The sequence below is a fragment of the Onychomys torridus genome, chromosome 9 (assembly GCF_903995425.1).
Source record: "Onychomys torridus chromosome 9, mOncTor1.1, whole genome shotgun sequence".
Taxonomy (NCBI): domain Eukaryota; kingdom Metazoa; phylum Chordata; class Mammalia; order Rodentia; family Cricetidae; genus Onychomys; species Onychomys torridus.
In genome coordinates, this window is record NC_050451.1 from 4,649,062 (window position 1) to 4,672,953 (window position 23,892).

The window sequence follows — 23,892 nt, forward strand, 5'->3', positions numbered from 1 at the left end:
ATTTTTATTTTTTTCTTGGAGACAAGCATTCACTTTAGTCTAGATTGGCCTGGAACTCACTATATAGCTCAAGATAATCTCAGACTTATAGCAGCCATCCTGTGTGAGCCTTCCAAGTGTTGGTCTAAATAGGCCTAAGGCACCATGCCTGTTTTATAAGCATATATTTAAATGATCCAGGTATTATTAAAAAATGATAGAGTTGTCAAGGCATCAGTAAATAATTGCAGAAGGTACCAGGCCAACTAATACGTTGAACATAGATGTGTGCACATGCATATGCACATATGTGTGTATATGTGTGGAAGCTGGATGTGAAAGTGTTAGACATTGAATGTGAAATGCACTTATGTGGCAGCGAGCTCCAGAGATCCTCTGGTCTTCACCTCCCCAGGCTAGGAATGCACCAGTATGCCTGGCTTTTTACAGAGTGCTGGCGATCTAAACTCGGGTTCTCATGCTGTGTGACAAGCATTTTGCCAACCGAGCCTTCTCCCCAGCCCCTGGAATTCACTTTCCTTACTTTGAAAGTTGTAAAGTAGTTCATTATTTAGAGCTTATAGAACAGTAATGTTTTGGTTGGCAGACAACTAAGGCTGTTTAACTTAATTACTCATGGTGTATATAAAAACCTGGAAATAAGTAAATAAATTAGTATACTTACATATAATGAAAACTTTTTCTGTCTTCTCAAGTATTTACACGAGAAACACATCCTTCATCGAGATCTGAAAACTCAGAATGTCTTCTTAACCAGAACAAACATCATTAAGGTGGGCGACCTGGGGATTGCCCGAGTGTTGGAGCATCATGGGGACATGGCGAGCACCCTCATTGGCACTCCCTATTACATGAGCCCTGAGCTGTTCTCAAACCAGCCCTACAACTATAAGGTAGGATGCACACAGCTGTAAAGGTGTGCACTGCGTGGCCTGGCCTCTGGGAGAGACCAGTATTTCAGAGCCCGTATGAGTAGTTAAATCAGAATTAACTGTGAATCAGTTGGAAGAAAATGTATGCTTTGTTTTGAGAGGAAAAATGTAAATAAGATATTCCACATTAACCATTTACTGTTCTTCTCTTGTAGTCTGATGTTTGGGCTTTGGGATGCTGTGTCTATGAAATGGCCACCCTGAAGCATGCTTTTAATGCAAAAGACATGAATTCTTTAGTTTATCGGATTATTGAAGGAAAGGTAAAATAATTTTAGAATTGGACAAGGTTTATATATGATAGCTTTGTAAATATCTATTGTCGGAATAATTGAATTCTTTTTCAGTGCTGGGGTCCAACCGAGGGCAAGTGCAGAGCAAGAGTTCCGCCACCGAGCTGCACCCAGCCCTCACTAATGGCTTTGATTAACTGACTAATATTCATTGCTACCAGCTGAATAATTAGGACTCTAGGAGCTCTTCTGCGGAAAAGGTCGAAGTTGAGAAGTATTTGGGTTCTCTTAACGTTAATATATAAAAGTAGCCGATTGGCTTCAAAGAGCTGGCAGTTTGAAAACTTCTCCCTGTGACTGACTACAGGATGCATAGGTGCTATCTCCCAGTAGCCTATAACTGAGCGAGCCCTATTTACAACAAATTCATGCTCTTAGAATGTGCTCTTTGGTAATTGTCATAATTGCAAGTAACTGATAAGAACTGCAGAATGTATTAAATATGATGTGGATGCCAGAAATACTAACTTCATGTTATTTCCCTGAGGCTGGTTGCCCTTTGCAGTGACTTAAAGATTATCCAAAGACCCATTGAAAAATTTTTTAAAGTGCACAAGTAAAATCATTGTAGGGCTGAAGAGATGGCTCATTGGTTAAGAATGCTGCTGCTCACACACAGCAGCTCTCAGCTCTATGTGCCTGCAGACCCTAGGGCATCTGATGCCCTCTTTCAACCTCTGCTGACACTGTGCTTGTGGTGCATTTACATACATACAAGGTAAAACACCCATATACATAAAATAAAAATAGAAACTCTTTAAAATTTGTTTCCAGTCTTACTATTTAAAGAATTCAGTTTTAAAAAGGAATAAAAACATTTTCATGTTCTTTTTTTTTTCCCTTTTTTTTCCAGAGCTGAGGAGCGAACCCAGGGCCTTGCGCTTGCTAAGCAAACGTTCTACCACTGAGCTAAATGCCCAACCCCTCATTTTCATGTTCTTGATAACTACTATTAGCAATCTATTCCAAGGCCTCTCTTTTCTTTCTTTGAAACAGATATAGCTCCTGGTGTGTATGCACTTATACACAAGTAGTCTAAACAAGAAACAAGTGCATCTCACTGCACACAGTGGCGGGACCCAGCTTACATCTTTGGATTAGTCGTAGTACTTGTCTTTTACTTTTAAGCAGCTGCTAATGTTTTATGGGAAGAATATTGCTGTGAAGAGACGCCATGACCATGGCAGCTCTTACAAAGGAAACATTCAATTGTGATGGCTCACTTACAGTTCAGAGGTTCAGTCCATTATCATAATGGTGGGGAACATGGTGGCACACAGGCTGACATGGTGCTGACTACATCTCTGCTTTCAGGCAACAGGAAGTCAACAGACCATAGGAAACCTCAAAGCCCTCCTAACAGTGACAAACTTCCTCCAACCAAGGCCACACCTACTCCAACAAAGCCTCACCTCCTAATAGTGCCACTCTCCATGAGCTTACGGTGGCCAATTACATTCAAACTACCACTGTAGCACAACTTACTCCTAAGTCCTCTACACTTGAACACTTTATTTCTAGTTACTGACTACTGCAAGACCAGCACTACACTGAATATTGTGGTATATAAATTTTATTGGTGCTCTTGGGCCAGTGAGACAGCTCAGTGGGTAAAGATGGTCGCAGCACAAGCCCGATGATCGGAGTGTGACTCCAGAACCCATGGTGGGAGGAGAGGACCCACTCCCAAAAGTTGTTTTCTGGCTTGAGTGTGTGCATGCTCATTAATGCACACATGCTAATAATAAGTAAAATTTAGATGAAACTTGTGTTCCTCTCTGAAGGACAGAGTCCTCAACTGGGATTGCTCAGCTGAAGGGATACTGTTGTATTCTTTTTTTTTTTTTTTTTTTTCAGAGCTGAGGACCGAACCCAGGGCCTTGCGCTTGCTAAGCAAACACTCTACCACTGAGCTAAATCCCCAACCCTCTGTTGTATTCTTATAAATGTGTTATTATAACCAGTACAGACACTTTACATAAACTAATATGCATGCTGTTTTCTACTTTTGTGGGTATATTACTTCAAGTAAATTAATAACTATTAATACTTTTATATCTTATAATGATTTTTAAATATTGGGAAAGCCTGCCAGTTTTTACTTTGTTTCATAATGTCATTAATCATGATTACAGTATTGTTATTCTTTGCAGTTACCACCAATGCCAAAAGTTTATAGCCCAGAGCTGGCCGAGCTGATCCGAACAATGCTGAGCAGGAGGCCTGAGGAAAGACCCTCTGTGCGGAGCATTCTGAGGCAGCCTTATATAAAACACCAAATCTCCTTATTTTTGGAGGCCACCAAAGCGTAAGATGCTTCCCTTACAGAAGGCTGGGCTACTCTGGTGGGGCAAAAGGGGGAGGCGTCTAAATTTCCTTTCTTTTTAAAAATTATTTATTTATTTTTTTATCTTATGATCATTGGTGTTTCACCTGCATGTATGTCTATGTGAAGGTGTCAGATCCCCTGGAACTGGAGTTACAGACAATTGTGAGCTGCCATGTGGGTGCTGGGAATTGAACCCAGGTCCCCTGGAGGAACAGCCAGCATTCTTAACTGCTGAGCCATCTCTCCACCCCCCCTAAATTTTCATACGTAAAGATTTATGGTGAGTTTTTGTTCTTGTTTTTCCTAACAAAAAGTAAAACTACATGATTAGAATATGTAAGAAGACAAGATTCTACCCTCTTGGTGTTTTTTGGCCTGGGCCTCAGAATTTAACTTGCATAGGAAAGTAACAAAATTTATTTAATAAAAGGTTTATGTTTCGTACGTAGAATGAAGTTTTAAGCAGTGAAACCTAATGTGTCTGTGGTAGGCTAACAAGAAAGGGATTGTGAAAGGAGCAGTGTGGAGAGGTAAAGGGAAATTAGAATCACCTTACTGAGGGTGACAGATTTCTATCCACTCAGCTTTCAGCTTTTGGTTTTTTTTTTTAAAGTTTTATTTATTTATTATGTATACAATGTTCTGCCTGCATGTACCCCTACAGGCCAGAAGAGGGCACCAGATCTCATTACAGATGGTTGTGAGCCACCATGTGGGTGCTGGGAATTGAACTCAGGACCTCTGGAAGAGCAGCCAGTGCTCTTAACCTCTGAGCCATCTCTCCAGCCCTCAGCTTTCAGTTTTTCATTGTATTTTATTTAATTTTTTTTGTTTTTTTTGAGACAGGGTTTTTCTATGTAACAGCCCTAGCTGTCCTTAGAACTTGCTCTGTAGACCAGGCTGGCCTCAAATTCAAGAGATCCACCTCCCTCTCCTCCAAAGTGCTGGGATTAAAGGCATGGCCCACCACTGCCCAGCAAAGTTACATTTCTTAGGGTGGCATATTCTGTTACCTTTTATGTACATGTTAGTCAGATCTAGTGGCACAGGCCTATAATCCAAGCTACTCAGGATCACAAAAACAAATCCTGCCCAAGTTAGAGAGTGAGCCAGCCATGGCAACTTAGTGAGACCTTGTCCCTTGTCCCTGTAAACAGACTTTCTTTGGACCACCAGCTTAAAAAAAAAAAAACCAAAAAAAAAAACAAAACGACAGGGAGACTTATTAATTATGAAAACTCGGCCTTAGCTTAGGCTTGTTCTTTTACTCTGTACTGCCTGTCCTGCTTCCTCTTCATCTGGCTTATGACTCCTCCTTTCTTCTTCTCAGAGCTCTCTCTGTCCAGAAGTCCTGCTTATACCTCCTGCCTAGTTATTGGCCATTTAGCTTTTTATTAAACCAATCACTGTGACACATCTTTACACAGGGAAAAGGAATTTTCCAAAACATTTCCCCCTTTTTGTCTAAATAAAAAAGAAAGGCTTTTAACTCTTAACACAGTAAAACTATATACAATAAGAATAATTATCAAGTAAGAATTACATTTACAATGGCCAGTCCATTTGCATTTGGCAAATTTAAAGAAAATATTCCATTATTTATCCTTAGTCCAAAGTTTTATACCTCAACTATTTTTTGTAATAACTTTTTAGACCTTAAACCATCTTTTTAGGTAAACAATTTAAGCTTCTATGTTTCTTGACCTTATAAACTTTATATCTCTTATGTAAGTTTCTTTTCTGAATTTGGTAACAAGCAAAACTGTACAACTATAACTATCTAGTCTTCAATCCACATCAGAGACCCAAGAAGGATAAAATATTACTTGAGTAAACAGGAAGTACAGGGTGAACAACTTCCAAAATAAGAAATGACAGAGACATCTGGCTGCCTAGACAGTCACCCAAGGTTCCTCTGTAACATTGTAGTATCCATCTTTGACCTACAGGCTTAGACTGTCCAACAGACTTTTTTTAAAATTTTGAATTTTGAAGGGACTGTCCTACCTTGTCTTGGTAAAGTTTGGCACTTGCTTTCTTTTATGTCCTGCTTGTCCAGTTGAGGCAAGAGCAGTTTCTTGGCCCAGCGGCTAGCATTTTCCACAAAGAAAGCAAACTCCATATGGAGGTTTTTCAATGCCCATCATCCCTTTTTGAAGTAAATTAGTGCTGCCAGGAGCAGACATGGCTCACTGTCATGAAAAGCCTTATATTATTAAAACGTTTTGAATGCCATATTCTGTAAGTCTTTGAAATGTTTGAAGACCATCTATCTAAAATATATCTCTGTATAACCTTGAAAACATATCTAACATGACTACAAGTTTGATTGTTATAGGTGACTAACTACAACTAACTTGCATTCTTTACTATCCTAAATAGTTTCGTTGTTGTTGTTGTTGTTGTTGTTGGCTTTTGTTTTGTTTTGTTTTGTTTTTCAAGACAGGGTCTCTCTGTGTAGCTTTGCGCCTTTCCTGGATCTCGCTCTGCAGACCAGGCTGGCCTCGAACTCACAGAGATCCTCTTGCCTCTGCCTCCTGAGTGCTGGGATTAAAGGCTTGTGCCACTACCGCCCGACTCCTAAATAGTGTTTTTTTTTTGTTGTTGTTGTTGTTTTTTCCAGAGCTGAGGACCGAACCCAGGGCTTTGCGCTTGCTAGGCAAGTGCTCTACCACTGAGCTAAATCCCCAACCCCTCCTAAATAGTTTTTAAAGATTAAAACTTTATTTTTATTTTTCTGAGACAGAGTTTCTCTGTGTAACAGTCCTAGCTGTCCTAGAACTCACTCTGTAGCCCTGGCTGGCCTCAAACTCACAGAGATCCACCTGCATCTGCTTCCCGAGTGCTGGGATTAAAGGCGTGTACCACCACGGCCCAGCTAAAACTTTATATTTTTAATTGAGCTGCATAGGTACAATATCTTAAACAAGAATAGAAACATATATACAGTATAACAAAAATAACCTTAAATTTGTATCAGTATACAAAAACTCATATCAATGTAAAGTATTTAAGACTACTAGTTGCTTTTTTAATATAAAAGTAGATTCAGAATCTACACCTTTATCCTATCATTTCTATATTATATTCCCCCTTTTTCCCTTCAGAAAGAGATCCCTGAATCTAATCTCCTTTGTTTAGTTTTTTTTCTTGACCATGACCAATAACAGCTTGTAACCAACCCCCCTAAATGATGACAAACATCCATAATCCACCAAATGACAAAAACCACCCATCCCACCTCTTGAGAATGTGGGTGTCATGTTCTCTAGACTGTTTCCTGTTGTCTAGAAGTGACAACATCTTTATGAGAAAATTGGGATAATGGTCAAGTCCTGGGAAAACTAGCCATAATATTAACTGTTAAGTTTCTGTGCAATGGGAAAGTATAAGACTTATCTGCAGGCCTGGCTAGAATAGTCTGTGAGGCTGGATCATCTCAGCAGCAGCCTTGAAGCTGTTCTGGATGTAGAACTCTGAGGAAACTAACAGAAGCATTCTGAGAGGCTGGATCACCTGGGCCACCTGTCTTCATTGGTGCCTGGTCGCCTTGCTCTGAAAACACACACTTTTAAGAGAAACATAAATACCTGCATGAACACAAGTATGGACTATGTGTTGTACACAAGCTAGCCAAAGATGATTTTTTTGTTTCATGTTTGAGCAGATAAAATTTACATCACCTATCTTGTAGTTTTTCTAGGTTTATTTTTTTTATGTCTATAAAAAAAAATAAAGGATTTTCAGGGGGGTCTCCCCTGGTCAAATTTGATTTCTATCAACCTTGAGTGAATCCATAGCCTTTTGTTTTTTGTGGAAACAAAAGCAAAACCTTTCCCCAATGCAACATATTTTTTGACCTTCATTTTGGAGGTAAGACATTTTAAAAATATATAGGTTGGTTTAATTTAGCAGTCTCCATAATCTAATGTTTCTCAGCAGCTGTTGTTCACTCATCAACAATCAAAAAGTTTAACATCAACAAAACACAACACAGGATCCAAACTCTCTATATATTTTCCATCTTTATGTAGCTTATCCTTTTTATATTATTTTATTTGCTTTTTAAAGACTTTATCTTATTATTTTTAAAAATTTTTGTGACTGTCCATACTTTTTTCTTGTCTAGACTATGCTTTTCTGGGTGCCTGTAGCATTCTCTGTTTACATGAGTCAAACTTTAAACCCATAGTGCAGTTTAGATCACAGGCAGCAGCTGTGAAACCCGCTCTGTACAATATGGCCCACCTAAGAGACTGTGGAACTTGGAAGCTGCATCTGATGTTTGTGTCTTTGGAACTTTCCTTTTTAAGCTTTCTCAGGCTCTGTGTGGAAATATGTGCCCCATGTTGGGCACCATAAGTAGGTGAATTTTCTCTTTGGGCTGCCAGCTCACAAAAAAATGACACGGAGACTTATTATTAATTATGAAAGCTCAGCCTATAGCTTAGGCTTGTCCCACTAGCTCTCATAACTTAAATTAACACATTTCTATTCATGTACATGGTGCCATGGGACTCATAGATTTTATCTCTCCTCCTGCATGTTTTGCTCTCACTGTGTCTGGCTCAAGATGCCTCCTTTCTTCTTCCCAGGGCTCTCTGTCCCCAGAAGTCCCACCTAACCTCTTCCTGCCTAGCTAATGGTTATTCAGCTCTTTATTAAACCAATCACAGTGACACATCTTCTCACAGTGTAAAGGAATATCTCACAGTGTGTCCCAAAATTAATAATGGGCTAGACATTTAACAAATAGTGGGATGCTTGCCTCGTGTACAAGGCCCTGAATTTAAATCCCAGTATCATAGAAACAGATATTAAAATTTGCATAATTGTTGAATCAAAAACCTAGAGAACCATTTAGATGGGCCAGTGAAGTGGCTTAGCAGGTATAGACACTTGCCACCAATCCTGAGAACCTGAGTTCAGTCCCCAGGATCCACATAGTGAAGGAGAATCAGCGCCTATAAGTTGTCCTCTGACCTCCACATGTGTGCACACACAGACATGAATATATGTGATTTTTAAAACCATTTAGAGAGCTACTCTTAATTATTCCCCATGTAAGAAAATGGTCATATATAAAAATTTCTGTGCATTCAAGTTTTCTCTTCGTTCATATAACTTTTCAAGAGAAAAGGAATCCCTTTCTTTGACCACATGTCTTACTTTTAGCAAACTGATATTTGTGTATCTAAGACTTAGGGTCGGACAAGATTGTCACTATCTTGTTAGCTTACTTCTGCCTGTGGCAAGAAAGTTTGTGAGGAGAGGAGGCAATGTTAGAGGTGCTCAGGGGACGAACATTTTCCCCTTTTCAGACAAGGTCTTGCTATAGCCCAGAACTTGGACTCTTGGTATCCTGCTTCAGTGTCCCAAGTGCTGGAATTACAGACGTGTACCACCACTCCAGCTCATCACCACTGCCTTTCTGTTCACTCTTTTTCTTTGTTTGGTTTTCAAGACAGGGTTTCTCTGTGTAGCCTTGGCTGTCCCAGAACTACCTATGTAGCCTTGAACTCACAGAGATCTGCCTGCCTCTGCCTCCCAAGTGTTGGGATTAAAGGTATGCAGTGCCACTGTCTGGCTTGTTCACATCACTTCTAATTGGCCTTCTGTGACTCAACTCTCCATGCTTTCCTGAGATTCAGCTCAGTCTTAGAACTGTGTTAAGCAGTTCAGGTGTTATTTTTGTACACATTTATTCTGTAAGTTAGAGAATATAAACCAATTATTTTTACTCTGAAAATTTGCATATTTATAGTGATATTATATTACTATAAACATGTGAAACTTAAAAGAGGAAATTTATCCTGGTCCTTCCATATGTGAGCTACTTTCTCATAGAAATTTTGGAATTTGTATTCATAGAAAGTTATAAAGATAGTACAGAGTTACTCTATACCCTTCATCCTACCATTAGCATCTTAGATTATTATCATGGGGCATTTGTCAAAATTAAGAAACCAGGGCTGTTGATCTGACTTAGCAAGTAAAGGTGCTTGCTGCTAAGCCTGCTGACCTGAGTTCAGTTCCCGGGACCTGCATAGCAGAAGGAGAGAGGCAACTCACAGATTGTCTTCTGATCACATGTGTGTATTTTTGTGTACACATGCACACAATAAATGAATGAATAAATGTGATTTAAAGATTTATTTATTCATTAGGTATACAGTGTTCTGTCTGCATGTATGCCAGAAGAGGGCACCAGATCTCATTACAGATGGTTGTGAGCCACCATGTGGTTGCTGGGAATTGAACTCAGGACCTCTGGAAGAGCAGTCAGTGCTCATAACCTCTGAGCCATCTCTCCAGCCCCCATAAATGTGATTTAAAAGAGTGTTTTACAAGTAAGAAACCAGTTCTGGGTATAGTGGTGCATGCCATTAATCTCAGAATTCAGGAGGCAGAGGCAGGCAGATCTCTGTGAGTTCCAGGTCAGTGTGGTCTATGCAGGAGTTCCAGGACATCTAGAACTATATAGGGAGACTGTTTCAAAACAAAACAGAAATCTAAGAAACCAACCAACACTGGTACATTACTGTTAACTAGCCTCAGGCTTCATTGGCTTTTGCTAGTTTTTCTGTTAATATTTCCACTTTATGTGCCAGGATTCAATCCAAGACACAATACCCCATTGAGTTCTCCAGTCTCTTAAACCCCCTTGACCTCCTTTGTGTCTCTGATTGCTTTTTTATTTCTTATATTCTCAATTATCTTGAAGACAAATGTCTTAGAAAATACTCTATAGGTTTTGACAAGACAGTCTCTGTAAAATGATGCCATTATTTTGTAGACACACATATCACATATTTTTTCAAACTGTCAATCATCACTGTGTTGATAATATTACTTTCTTTTCTTCCCTATAAAGAAAAACTTCCAAATATAATGTTAAAAACTGTGACTCCAAAGCCAAGCCTGTTGCTGCTGTAGTTTCCAGAAAGGAAGAATCAAATCATGAAGTGATTCACTACCAGCCATGGCCTTCTGAGGGCTCCACTACACATGTCATGGTATGCTCCCTGGTCTAATGCTTTAGGGACTGTATGAAAACAGGTCATTTAAGTGAACAACTTTATGTGTCAATGACTGCTTTTCTAGAGATTCATTATGCAGTAACTTCTGGTTTTCAAGAAGGCATACTGGTGAAGGTCAGTCTATTTTCTTACTTTATCTGCAGTAGACTGTCAAATTGTTCACAAAGTCAATACAATAACTTTTATTTTTTAAGATAAAATTTACATAAAAACTATTTAAACTACTCTGTTCATTTGTGTGTGTGTGTATATGAGTATACTCTCATATGTGTGAGAATGTGACACCTGTGTTTGTGGGGGCCGGAAGAGAGCATTGGATCCTTTAGAGCTGAAGTTACAAGCATGTTTTGGGGACCCGGCTTAGTGTGTGGGTGTTGGGATGCAGACTGGTTAGGATGCAGGCTGTGGTTGGGATGCAGACTGTGGTTGGGATGCAGACTGTGGTCTTCATGATTGCACAGCAAATGTTAACTGCTGAACCATCCCTGCAGCCCCAAAGAAGCCCACATAATGTGGACAGTCATGGGCATTTAGCACACTCACAAATTGCAATTATTACTCCTTTTCTAGTTCCACAATATTTTCATCACCAAAAGGAAGCTCCTTACACATTAAGCTGCCACTGTTTACAGCCTCCTCTACCTTGCCAAATACCAGTGTTTTCTGTTTCTATGCATACATTTCCCTTTCCTGAATATTTCATAAAGTGGAATCATATAACTGGTGGCCTTTGGGTCTGAGTTATTATGTTTTTAAGGTCCACACAGCGTATACCAATACCTTATTTCTTTGAGGTCTGAATAATAAACTGCATCGGTTTATCCACTTATCTATTGGTAGACATTTGGGTTCTTCTCACTGATGGGTCTTGCTGTGAACATTTAGGACCAGTGCTTGAGCACCTGGTTTCAGTTTTTTTGGGTTGTCTACCTGTGTGTAAAAGCCAGGTCAAGTGGTAAGTCTGTGTTTAACCCTTTGATGCACTACACAGTTTTCCCAGCAGCTGTATCCTTCTGCATTTCCAGTTTCTTCGTGTTCTCACCAACCAATATTACTTTCTGTCTTATTGGTTCCATTTTTATTAGTAAATATTAATATAATAATATCAGACAGGTGTGGTGGTACACACCTTTAATCCTAGCACTTGGGAGGCAGAGGCAGGCAGATCTCTGTGAGTTTGAGGCCAGCCTGGTCTACAGAGTGAGTTCCAGGATAGCCAAAACTACAGAGAAAGCAGGAAAAAAAAAAAAAAAACTAACAAACTCACAAAATTTTGTTAAATTTATTAGTTCTACTAGGTTGGTGTGTGTGTGTGTGTGTGTGTGTGTGTGTGTGTGTGTGTGTGTGTGTGAGAGAGAGAGAGAGAGAGAGAGAGAGAGAGAGAGAGAGAGAGAGATCTTTGTGTGTAATCTTGTAATCTTTAGGGCTTTTATGTACAAAACCTTCTAGCCTACAGACAGATAATTTTATATCTTCCTTAGTGCAGATGCCTCATTTCTTCTTACTTGCCTAACTGCTCTGGATGTCACCTACAGCATTATGTTAAGGGAAAGTAATGAGGGGCAACTCCCCTTTGCTTCTGATTTGGAAGGGAAGCCTCTTAGTCTGGCCACTGAGCACACTGTGCAGTTAGATTTCCCACACACGGCCTTACTATCTTAGGATGGTCTCCTCTGGCCCTTGTTTGTTTGTCCACGCCATGCAAGGGTATTGAATTTTGTCAGAGGATTTTTCTGTATCTGTTGAGGAGGTCATGTGCTTTTTCCTTCACTTGTAAACACCCTCTCCACCAATGCTAGGGTGTTCACCCACAACCTTGTGCATGGTAGACAGGAGCCCTATTGCTAAACTGTATGCCCAGACCTTGAAAAACATTTCTTTGCATTTATGTCTTACTGATTTATTTTGGCGTGTGTGTGTGTGTGTGTGTGTGTGTGTGTGTGTGTGTGTGTGTGTGTAGAGACAAGGGGAGAGAGGGAGAGAACTTGCAGTAGTGTGTTCTTTCTTTCCACCACGTGGTTCCTTCTGGGGGTCAGGCTCAGCTTATCAGGCTTGGCAGCATGTGCTCTTGCCTGCTGAGCCATCTTGACAGTCTGTATTTTAACAACTCTTAAGCATATTGTCCAGTGTCCTTGATTATATTCACAATGTTGTGATGTAGCCCTCATCACTAGCCTCAGAAATTCTTCCAACATATAAAACTGAAACTCCTTACTCATTAAGCTCTAAATCCCTAACCCCATCTCCAGAGCCTAGGAACCTCTTATCTGTTTTCTGTATCAATGAATTGTCACGCTTTAGACAATTTATATAAATAGAATCATAACACACACACACACACACACACACACACACACACACACACACACATACATATATATATATATATATATATATATATATATATATATACAAATATATTTGTTTGATTTTCTCTATTTAGCTCTCGCTGTCCTGGATCTCTTTCTGTAGTCCAGGCTGGCCTTGAATTCAGAGATCGCCTGTCTCTGCCTCCTCAGTGCTGGGATTAAAGGCGTGTGCCACTATCGCCTGGCTATATGTAGTATTATTTTTTTTATCTGGATTTTTTCACTTAGCTTCTTTTAAGGGTCATCTGTTTGATAACATATTTTAGAATGTCATCCCTTCCCTTTAAAAATGTTTATGTCTTTGTATATGTTTATGTAAGAGTATGTGTCATGTGTGGGTACTTGCAGAAGCCATCTTATGTATATACCACACTTTATCCATTGCTTTGTTGATAACATTTGGGTTGTTTCTACTTTTTTTCTTTCTTTTTTTTTTCTTTTGGAGACAGGGTCTCTGTTATTTAGCTCTGACTGTCCTGGAACGCAGAATATAGACCAAGCTGGCCTTGAACTTGTAGATATGCCTGCCTCTGCTTCCTGAGTACTGGGATTAAAGGCATGTGCTACCATGCCCAGCTTTCTTTCTTTTTTAAAATAGAGTCTTGCTATATAGCCCTGGGTAGCTTGGAACTCACTGAGTCCTCAGGCTGGCCTCAAATCATAATTGTCCTATTTCAGCCAGCCACCTCAGTTACTGAATATGAAGCATGCCACTGTGCACACTCTTAATAATGATGCTGGAATCATTGGCCCACATACCTGCTTGAATTCCTCCTTTTATTTTTCTAAAGTGCATGCCATGGGGCTGGGGAGATTGTTCAGTGGTTAAGAGCACTGACTATTCTTCCAGGGACCAGAGTTCAATTCCCATCATCCACATAGTAGCTCATACCTGTCTGTAACTCCAGTTCCAGGGCTTCTGACACCCTCACATAGACATACATGCAGGCAAAACACTAATGATCATAAAATTAAAAATAATAATAATAATAAAGTGCATGCCAAGAAGTAGAATTGCTGAGTTAAATGGTAATTCTATTTGAGGAACCTGCTGTTCCATTTTGAGTTAATTTTTGTATGTGGTATAAGGTACTGTAATAAATTCAGAACATCTTTTCATCTAGGGTGAAGATAAGTGTTTGTCCCAAGAGAAACCAGTGGCCACTGGTCCGTTGAAATCACCTGCTAGCCTCAAAGGCCACACTGGCAAGCCAGACATGAACAATACTGTGGAGTCACTTGCCACAATCAGCAGGATAAACATCGATATCTTACCTGCAGAGAGGAGGGACTCAGCAAATAATGGCATCGTTCAGGAGAGTCAACCGAAACAGCCGGACACCTCTAATGAAGTCGACAGTCAGCGCAGTATTTCTCAAGACAAGAGGGAGCGGCTGCAGGGTGATAACAAGTCCAGCGAGCAGCCTGAAAATCTGCTTCCCAGATGGTCTTCTGATGATGGGGATAGGGATGGGGATGAACCACTGAAGCCATTGCAGCCCCTAAATAAAGACCAAAAGCCAGAACAGGTGAGTGATGCACAGAGGGAGTGGTTTGCAGAGGGAAAGAAATAGGAGTATGGTTACATAAGTGTAGGTGTGGGCTAGAGAGATGGTTCAGTTCATGTTGCTCTTGCAGTGGGCCTGGGTTTGGCTCCCAGCACCCCCATGGTGGCTCACAACCATCCATAACTCCAGTTCCAGGAGCTCCTTCACAGGCACTAGCATACATGTAGTACACATACATACATGCAGACAGAATACTCATGCCTATAAAATAAATAAACAAATCTTAATTTTTAAATTATTAATAAAACCCAAAGATATGGGTATGTCGGTTGTTTGTTATGCAAGTTTAAACTAGAGAATATTTTCATCACCTATTAAAAAGAACATCAAAGCTGGGTAGTGGCGCATGCCTTTAATCCCAGCACTCAGGAGGCAGAGGCAAGCAGATTTCTGTGAGTTGGAAGCAAGCCTGGGCCGCAGAGTCAGTTCTAGGAAAGGTGCAAAGCTATACAGAGAAACCCTGTCTCGAAAAACCAAAACAAACAAACAAACAAACAAAAAGAACAACAAAAACCAACCAACCAAACCATGCACAGTGACAGTCACTCCCCTTTCTTCCTCATTTGCAGCCAGTGGCAGTCCGTGGATTTGCCAATCCTCAGCATCTCATGTAAATAGAGTAAATGATTCATGGCCTTTTGTGCCTGGTTTCTTTTACCTTACATAAAGCTTTATGTTTTCAAAGTTTATCCATGGCGTTGTGTGCCAGTATGTTTTTATTGTCAAGTATGTTGCCCTGTATGTATCTACATATAATGCTTTGATTTGTGTGTGTGCATGTGTGGTATTGGGGATTGAACTCAGGGCTTTGCACATGCCAGGCTAGGCAAGTCCTCTACTACTGAGTTCAGTCTCTAGCCCTGCTGTGGATATGTGTGTAGTGCTTCTTTAAAGTTTGTTTATTTTTATGTGTGTGCAATGCCTGAAGAAGCAAGACAATGGTGTTGGATCCTCTAGAATTGGAGTTATAGACAATTGTGAGCAACCATGTGGGTGCTGGGAATCGAACCCAGGACCTCTGGAAGGGCAGATAGTGCTCTTTACCCCTGAGTCATCTTCCCAGCTCCTGTTTTTGTTTTTGTTTTTGTTTTTTAATAATATTTAAAAAATCATTTGTGTGCATGTATGTGTGTGTGTGTGTGGAGCATGTGTGTGCTGTGACATGCAGGTGGAGGTCAGAGGACAGCTTATGAAAGTTGGAACTCTTCTACTATGTGGATTCTGGCAATTGAGCTCAGTTTGTCAGGTTTGGTGGCAAGACCTTTACCCACTGAGCCATCTCATCAGCTGTGTGTGTGTGTGTGTGCACGCGCGCGCCTTTTATGGATATATATTTTCATTTGTTAGGTAAATAGGAATATAATTACTGGGTCTAATGTTTAGTTTTATGTAACTATATTTAACTTTTTAAAAAATTGTTTATTAATATGTGTATATATAATGTGGGGAAGGGAGTAGAACATATCATGGCATGCAGAAAGCAACTTTGTGGAATTGATTCTGTTCTTTATATTCTGTTGAGTAAATAGGGATGGAATTGTTGAACCATAGGTTTAATTTTATGTAATTGTATGTTTAACTTAGAAAATATTATTGTGAAAAAATATTGTTGTGTATATAATTGTGTGTATGTGTGTATGTGTGTGTGTCATGGACACCATGGCCTGGGTATCGATGCCAGAGGACAATTTAAAGAGTCAATTCTGACTTTTATATGGGTTCAAGGGATCAAACTCAGGTCATCACACTTTCATGGCAGAGCTTTTATTTACTTAGCCATTTTACTGTACCTATGTTAACTGTAAAAATGTTTATGAATGTGGGTGTTTTGTCTGCATGTGTGTCTGTGTACCACTTTTGTGCCTGTTGCTTGTGGAGGGCTGAAGAGAGCATCAGAGCCCCTAGAACTGGAGTTATAGCTGGGTGTGAGCTATAATGTGGATGCTGAGAGTTGAACCTGAAAGAGTAGCCAGTGGTCATACTCACTGAGCCATTTCTCTAGTACCCCACCATGTTTTAACTTTTTAAGAGACCACAAGGCTGTTTTCTAAAGCAACTGTTTGCTTTCCAGTAGTGATGTATGAGGGACCTACTTTGTCCAGAATTTTTGTCAGGACTTGTTCTTGTCCATCTTTTTGTTTGTTTGTTTGTTTAAATACTGTGACCAAACACAGTGCTTAATACAGGCTAAGCAAGTCCTCTACTACTGTTCTACATCTCCAGCCTTGTTGTCCAATGCTGTTTTTTCTGTCAGCACAGAGACTGCACTTTAATCTACTGCTGTTTCAGCTAGCAATTGTGGCTCCGCTCAGGCCACAGCTTGTTGGGAATTCTGTTCCCTCAGGCACCGACTATGTTACTACTGGCAAATATAAGTTTTAATTAAATCACTATCATTCTATTTACCAGTAAGACTTGGGAGTCAAAGGCTGGGATGAAAACTTGCTAGCTCAGAGAGGTTGAGTACTAACTCTTTGCCTATGTCTCCAAAAGAGAGCATCTTTCTGCTCCACTAAAACAAAAATCCCACACTACACAAAGTCCCTCCCTACTACCTTCTGTGCATCTCTGTCATCTTACAGACACCCTCTGACTCTGTGATTACTTTCTGTCAACGAGTTGCTGACTTGGCCTCCTGACCCAAGATTGATTTTATTAATGCAAATGTAAACTCAGGGTTCATGGTGTAATCAAATATCCTGCAACATTTCCTCCTTTTTGTCTAATTAAAAACAAAAGGTTTTAGCTCTTAACACAGTAAAACTATTTACAATAAGAACAGTTGGGCTGGAGAGATGGCACAGAGGTTAAGAGCATTGGCTGCTCTTCCAGAGGACTCAGGTTCAATTCCCAGCACCCACATGGCAGTTCACATGAGGTGCTATTCCTTTTTTTTTTTTTCAATATTTCTTTAAAGTTTTATTTATTATGTATACATTGCAGAACACCAGAAGAGGACACCAGATCTCATTACAGATGGTTGTGAGCCACCATGTGGTTGCTGGGATTTGAACTCAGGACCTCTGGAAGAGCAGCCAGTGCTCTTAACCTCTGAGCCATCTTGCCAGCCCCCATGAGGTGCTATTCTTAACAGTTTCCTAAGCAGAGTTGAAACAGATATGGCCCGTATGTGTAGGAAACACAGTTCTTTTGTTCTGAGCAAGCTTCCTTTTTCCCAGCTGTATTGAAAACACTGGAAAGCAGAAGAGTGCTTCTGTAATTCTACTTCCAGAGGTTCTGACACCCTCATACAGACATACATTAAATAAATACATCTTTTTTAAAAAAAGAACAATTAAGCTGGGTGGTGGTGGATGCCCCAACATTGCAGAGGAAACTTGGGTGACTGTCCAGGCAGCCAGATGTCTCTGTCATTTCTATAGTTTGGGAATTTGTTTACTCTGCACTTCCTGTTTACTTAAGTTGAAGGCTAGATAGTTATACTGCTGTCTTTGTTACCAAATTCAGAAAGGAAACTTACAAAAGATATGTAAAGTTTCTAAGTTGAGACACATAAAAGCTTCAGTTGTTTATCTAAGAAAATGTTTTAAAGTCTAAAAAGTTATTTTTAGGATGGTAAACAAGTTATGATAGAAAATAGTTTAGGTATAAAACTTTGGACTCATCAAGATAGGTTAGATAATAGAATAATTTCTCCATACAAATGGACTAGACATTGTGAATGTAATCCTTACTTGATATTTGTTCTTTTTATTTTTTCTTTATTTGAGACAACGTTTCTCTGTGTAATAGTCCTAGCTGTTCTAGAACTCATTTTGTAGACCAGGCTGACCTCAAATTTACAGAGATCTGCCTCCCTCTGCTTCCAGAGTGCTGGGATTAAAGGCGTGTGCCACTACCGCCCTGTGAAAACATAAACTTTTAAAGGTAACATATATATATATATATATATATATATATATATATATATATATATATATATATTTGCATTAATGTAAGTATGGAATGTACAGTGTGCATAAGTCAGCTAAAGATGACTTTCTGGTTTGTTTGTTTGTTTGTTTGGTTTGGTTTTTTTTGTTTGTTTTTTTTTTGCTTTTTTTTTGAGCTGAGGATTGAACCCAGGGCCTTGTGCTTGCTAGGCAAGCGCTCTACCACTGAGCTAAATCCCCAACCCTGACTATGTTTGAGCAGATAAAAGGCATTTTATCAACTTAATAACTCCATTTGGACTGCATAACCAAACTGTAATATAAATCTCTATCCATGCCATATGAAAGGATGGCATGTAATAATAATAAGTCATGAGGACTCTGTAGCCAACAAAATTTATCATGTCTCATCCAGTATCAGACCTGTTTGCATGTTGAGGGATCAGCGTATACGTCACCTGTTCTGTAGTTTTTCTTGGTTTCTTCCTTTATGTTTGTAGCCAAGATTTTTTTTTTAAGATTTTATTTATATTGTTTTAAATTATCTATATCTGTGTCTGGGTATGTGCACATGAGGGCAGATGTCCTATCAGGCCAGAGACATCAGATTCCCTGGAGCTGAAGTTACAGGTGGTTGTGAACCACCTGATATGGGTGCTGGGAATTAAATTCAGGTCTTCTGGAAGAGCAGTACATGTTTCTTACCACTGATCCATTTCTCAGACCCTTAATGTGGTTTTGACTTGCATCTTCCTAGTGACTCATGTGCTGAGGATCTTTCTATACACGTACTGGTCATTTATGTACTTCCTTAGAGAAATAGTCTGTACAGAATTATTGGCAGATCTTTTAATATTTATTTTAATTTTATGTGTGTATTTGCCTGCATGTATATATGTATACCATATGCATTCCTGGTACCCATACAAGCCAGAAGAGGGTATTAGATCCTCTGGATCAGCACTGCAGACAGTTGTGAGCCACCGTGTGGTTGTTGGAAACTGAACTTGGTCCTCTGCCAGAACAGAAAATTCTCTTCTGCACTGAGCCATTTCCTAGCCCTTGTTGCCAATTTTTAATTGGTTTATTTCTCTTTTTATTATCAAATTGAAAGAGTTCTTCTAGATACCACATCTCATGAGACATAAGATTTGACAATATTGTCTCCCATTCTATAGGTGTCTTTTACTTTTATTTAATTTTTTTCTTAGTGCTGGTGACTAAACCTAGGACATGAGACATGCTAGGCCAGTATTCTACATTGAACTACACCCCAAACATTAGTCTTATATTTCTTTTGTTAGTTTATTTCTAAGCATTTATTTTTATTTAATGCACATTGGTGTTTTTTGCCATGGGTGTTGGGTCCCATGGCACTGGAATTACAGACAGTTGTGAGCTGCCATGTCGGTGCTGAGAATTGAACCTGGGTCCTCTGGAAGAGCAGTGAGTGCTCTTAACCCCTGACACATCTCTCCAGCCCCTATTTCTAAGCATTTTGTTAAAATAATTGCTTTTGTTTGAGACAAGGGAGTAAAAACCAGAACATAATTAAGGTCATCATTTCCTGTAAACATAAGCATTCATTTTGAAAAAGAGAATGCTTCCTTCTCACTTCCATTATACAGTTAACATTATTTTTAAATTTATGTGATATGTAGGTGTTTTGCCTTCATGGATGTCTGTGCACCAGGTGTGTGGCCAGTGCTCATGGAGGCCAGAAGAAGGTGTTGGATCCCCTGGAATTGGAGTTATGGATGGTTGTGAGCTGCCATGTGGGTGCTGGGAATTGAACACAGGTCCTCTGGAAGAGCAACCAGTGCACTTAACTGCTTAACTATCTCTCTAGCTCTTCATTTTGCAATTGCAAAAGTAGGTGTGGAGAGTTTGGCATCTGAAGTTCTAAGACTGTTCTGTGACTATGTGCAGTTCTTTAGTATGTGTTCCTTTCCTTTCTTTTCTTTTAAGGATCAAGTTACTGGTGGATGTATAATAGAAAAACAGGACAGCATCCACCCAAGACTCCAGCCACACAACTCTGTGTCTGAACCTTCCGTGTCTCGACAGCGAAGGCAGAGAAAAAGAGAACAGACTGACCATGGTCAGGCAAAGAGCCAGGTGAGCAATCTCTTTGCAATGAGTCATTGTGCTGCTTGGGAGACAGGCTCTGGGAAGCTTGACTTTTGTTTAGAATGAATAACAGTTGCCAAAAAGTACAGAAGAAACAGAAAGAATGGAGCGAGAAGCTGGGCAAGGATAAGATGCTTCATACTCATTTTCAAGTATCAGTGAGTTGGAAATACAGCAAAAATGAGTGGGTCATTTTGAAAGTTAAAGGAACAGGCTGTTTGGTTCCTTTGTGTTTTGTTGCTGAACATGAATTTTCTTTTTATATATTTTCTTGACCATACATATTTTTTTCTATGCAACGCTGGAAAATGAATTCAGGGTCTTGTGAATACTATATAGGTACTCTACCATGGAGCTGAATTCCTAGCGCTTGATACTGGCCCCTATTAAAATATCTTCCATTGGGGCTGGAGAGATGGCTCAACAGTTTAGAGCATTGGCATTTCTTCCAGAGGTTCTGAGTTCAATTCCCAGCAATCACATGGTGGCTCATAACCATCTATAATGGGATCTGATGCCCTCTTCTGGCATGCAGGTATACATGCATATAGAACACCATATACATAAAATAGATAAAGCTTAAAAAAAGAAGCTATGTCTTAAAATATATATGTATATGTATATGCACATATATCTCTCTATATAGCTACATATGGATATATACATTCAGATATCCTATCCCTAAGCTTCTTAAGTAGTCCTTCACTTTTGGCAGAGTCTCTGTAGCACAGGCAGTTCTTGAAACTGTGATTTTCTTGCCTCAGCCTCTCAGGTAGCTGGGATTATGGCCTGCACAACCAAGATTGGATTTTAAAATGTTGATATAGCTCATTTGGTAGTTTGCTTGTCTGGCATGCCTGTGGCCCTGGGTTTGGTTCCCTAGCATCAAGTAAACCAGGCATGGTGGCACAAGCCTATGACCCCAAAATTTAGGATGTGTAAATACAATTAGAAATTCATACTCATTCTTGACTACATATAGTCAATTTGAGGGTAGCCTGGGGGAATGAGACCTTCCTTTGTCAAAAAAAAAAAAAATTAAGTGCTTTAAAGTTTTTAAGGACAAATCAGTAATGAATGCATGGGGACTTGACAATGGGAAGTTTTAGAGTATATGAAACTGATAATCTCCCCCCTCCTCTTTAAATTACTTAAGTTCCAAGAGTCACCCCCTCGGCTTTTGCCTTCCCCCCCTGCTGTTGGAAAAGTGGATACCGTAGCAACAAGACAAAATGATGAAAACCAAAGTAGACCTGTGGCTGAGTCTGTAGACAGGTCAAGGATCAGTTCAACATCATCGTCTAAGGTTTGTATGAATGTGTGCTGGCTTTAAAAATACTTCTTATAAGTCAGTGTATAGGTGGAGGTTCATATTAAAATGTATTAGCCCCACTTTACCAATTCTAGAAGGGACAGATTTGTGCCTTCCAGCATCGGCTTTGGTTGCAGTGCACATCATCTGCACTTCCAGAGAGCCACTGCAATCACTTAAGGAGACTAAGTAGACTCTGAATATGAGAAGTACGAAAGTATTTTCTCGCTCATCCACAAATGAACATCTTCCAGAAGCCAGGGCTATGATCACTCTTCCATAGCTGTTACCCTTGTGTGGACCACGTGCACTTGAGAGACCCGTGGGAGGCCGTTAGCACTGTTGGATGATATGTCATGCATTGCTACAGGGAAAGTGAGTAGAAACAGAGATAACTCCATGACTTTCTCTCAGGATCGACCGTTATCGGCCAGAGAGAGGAGGCGACTGAAGCAGTCACAGGAAGAGACGCCCCCCTCAGGTGACTCGGACGTCTTTATCTTGTTGGTTGTTGCTGGCTGGTGAGAAGAATTGGCTCTGGTTGTTAGGGGTACAATCTTGGAAGCAGAATAATCCATCTGGGAAAAAGATTTGGAAGAGTTCTTAAAATTTCTTAGATAAGCCTTATAAAATACTGTAGAGTATATGGACTGACTATTGACTGCGTATCAGAGAAAGAGGGTTAAAGTGAGAGCCAGGGAGTGGAGAGATGCTCTTGCAGAAGACCCAGGTTCAGATCGCAGCACCCACATGGCAGCTCACAACCATCTTTCACTTCAGTTCCAGGGATCCAACACCTTCTTCTGACCTCCATGTGCACCAGAACACTCATACCCATAAAATAAAATTTTTAAATCTAAAATTCTTAAACAAATAAATGAATAAATTTAAAAGAGAGAGAGAAAGCCAGAGTGTTTGAACTTTGAATCTCAGGCTGGAAATCAAGTGAATGTTTACCATGTTTTCCCATCCAGATCCTGTTAGTCAGGGAGCTACACTGGGCTAAGGAATGGAGGGGTTTGGGTTTGTTTATTTGTTTGTGGTTTGTTTTTGTTTTTGTTTTTTTTTCAAGGCAGGGTTTCCCTATGTAGTTTTGGTGCCTGTCCTGGATCTCACTCTGTAGACCAGGCTGGCCTCGAACTCAGGGATCCGCCTGGCTTTGCCTTACAAGTGCTGGGATTAAAGGCATGCGCCTCCACTGCCCAGCTCTATTTGTTTGTTTTTTGAGATATGATCTCACTATATAAACCTTGGCTGGCCTGGAACTTACTATGTAGACTAGGCTAGTCTTGAATTCAGAGATCCATCTGCCACTGCCTATTGAGTATTGAATTAAAGGTGTGTGGTACCTGGCTCTATGGATTTTTTTTTTTTTTTTTTTTTTTTTTTTTTTCCGAGATAGGGTTTCTCTGTAGCTTTAGAGCCTGTCCTGGATCTTGCTCTGTAGACCTGGCTGGCCTCAAACTCACAGAGATCCACCTGCCTCTGCCTCCCGAGTGCTGGGATTACAGGCATGCGCCACCACCGCATGCCTGTAATAATTCTATTTTTAAAATTGTTTTTAGATTTATTTTATGTGTATGAGTGTGTTACTTGCATGTACATATATAAGCCACTTGCATGCCTAGTGCCTACAGAGGTCAGAAGTCGTTGGCTTCCCTGAAAGTGGAGTTATGGATGACTGTGAGCCACCATGTGTGTGCTGGTAACAGAACTCAAGTCTCCTGCAAGAGCATCAAGTGCTCATAACTGCTGAGCCATCTCTTCAGCCCCTCTGTGGGTCATTCTTAGTACCATCACTAAAAGTTGTGTTACCAGTTTTCCTTTATTAAAGGTGGCTGTGTCTCCAGCATTATGGTAAATGTGTTAAGGGCAGTTTCTTATTTTGTATTTATAGTCATCCCCAAAGGTAGGTAGTATTACCCTGTGGTTCTAGAAGGCTAAATAACGTGCCCAAGCTTCAAAGCTGGTAAACCCAGGACTAAATTTGAGCTAAAGTGACAGACAACAGAATGACGATGCATAT

General features: G+C 40.0%; 1 protein-coding gene across 2 annotated transcripts in view; it reads left to right on the forward strand.

The window, feature by feature from the left end:
* The window catches only part of Nek4 (NIMA related kinase 4), a 41,950-nt gene that overhangs the window by 6,058 nt on the left and 12,000 nt on the right, over positions 1-23,892 (forward strand). Inside the window, exons 3-10 of one of the 2 annotated variants that reach the window (XM_036199494.1) lie at positions 696-893; positions 1,088-1,195; positions 3,379-3,533; positions 10,429-10,570; positions 14,088-14,492; positions 20,393-20,542; positions 21,711-21,860; positions 22,281-22,347. In XM_036199494.1, coding sequence (XP_036055387.1) covers positions 696-893; positions 1,088-1,195; positions 3,379-3,533; positions 10,429-10,570; positions 14,088-14,492; positions 20,393-20,542; positions 21,711-21,860; positions 22,281-22,347 — 1,375 coding nt within the window. The remainder of the gene's footprint in view (positions 1-695; positions 894-1,087; positions 1,196-3,378; positions 3,534-10,428; positions 10,571-14,087; positions 14,493-20,392; positions 20,543-21,710; positions 21,861-22,280; positions 22,348-23,892) is intronic. The other variant, XM_036199495.1, reaches the window with a different exon arrangement.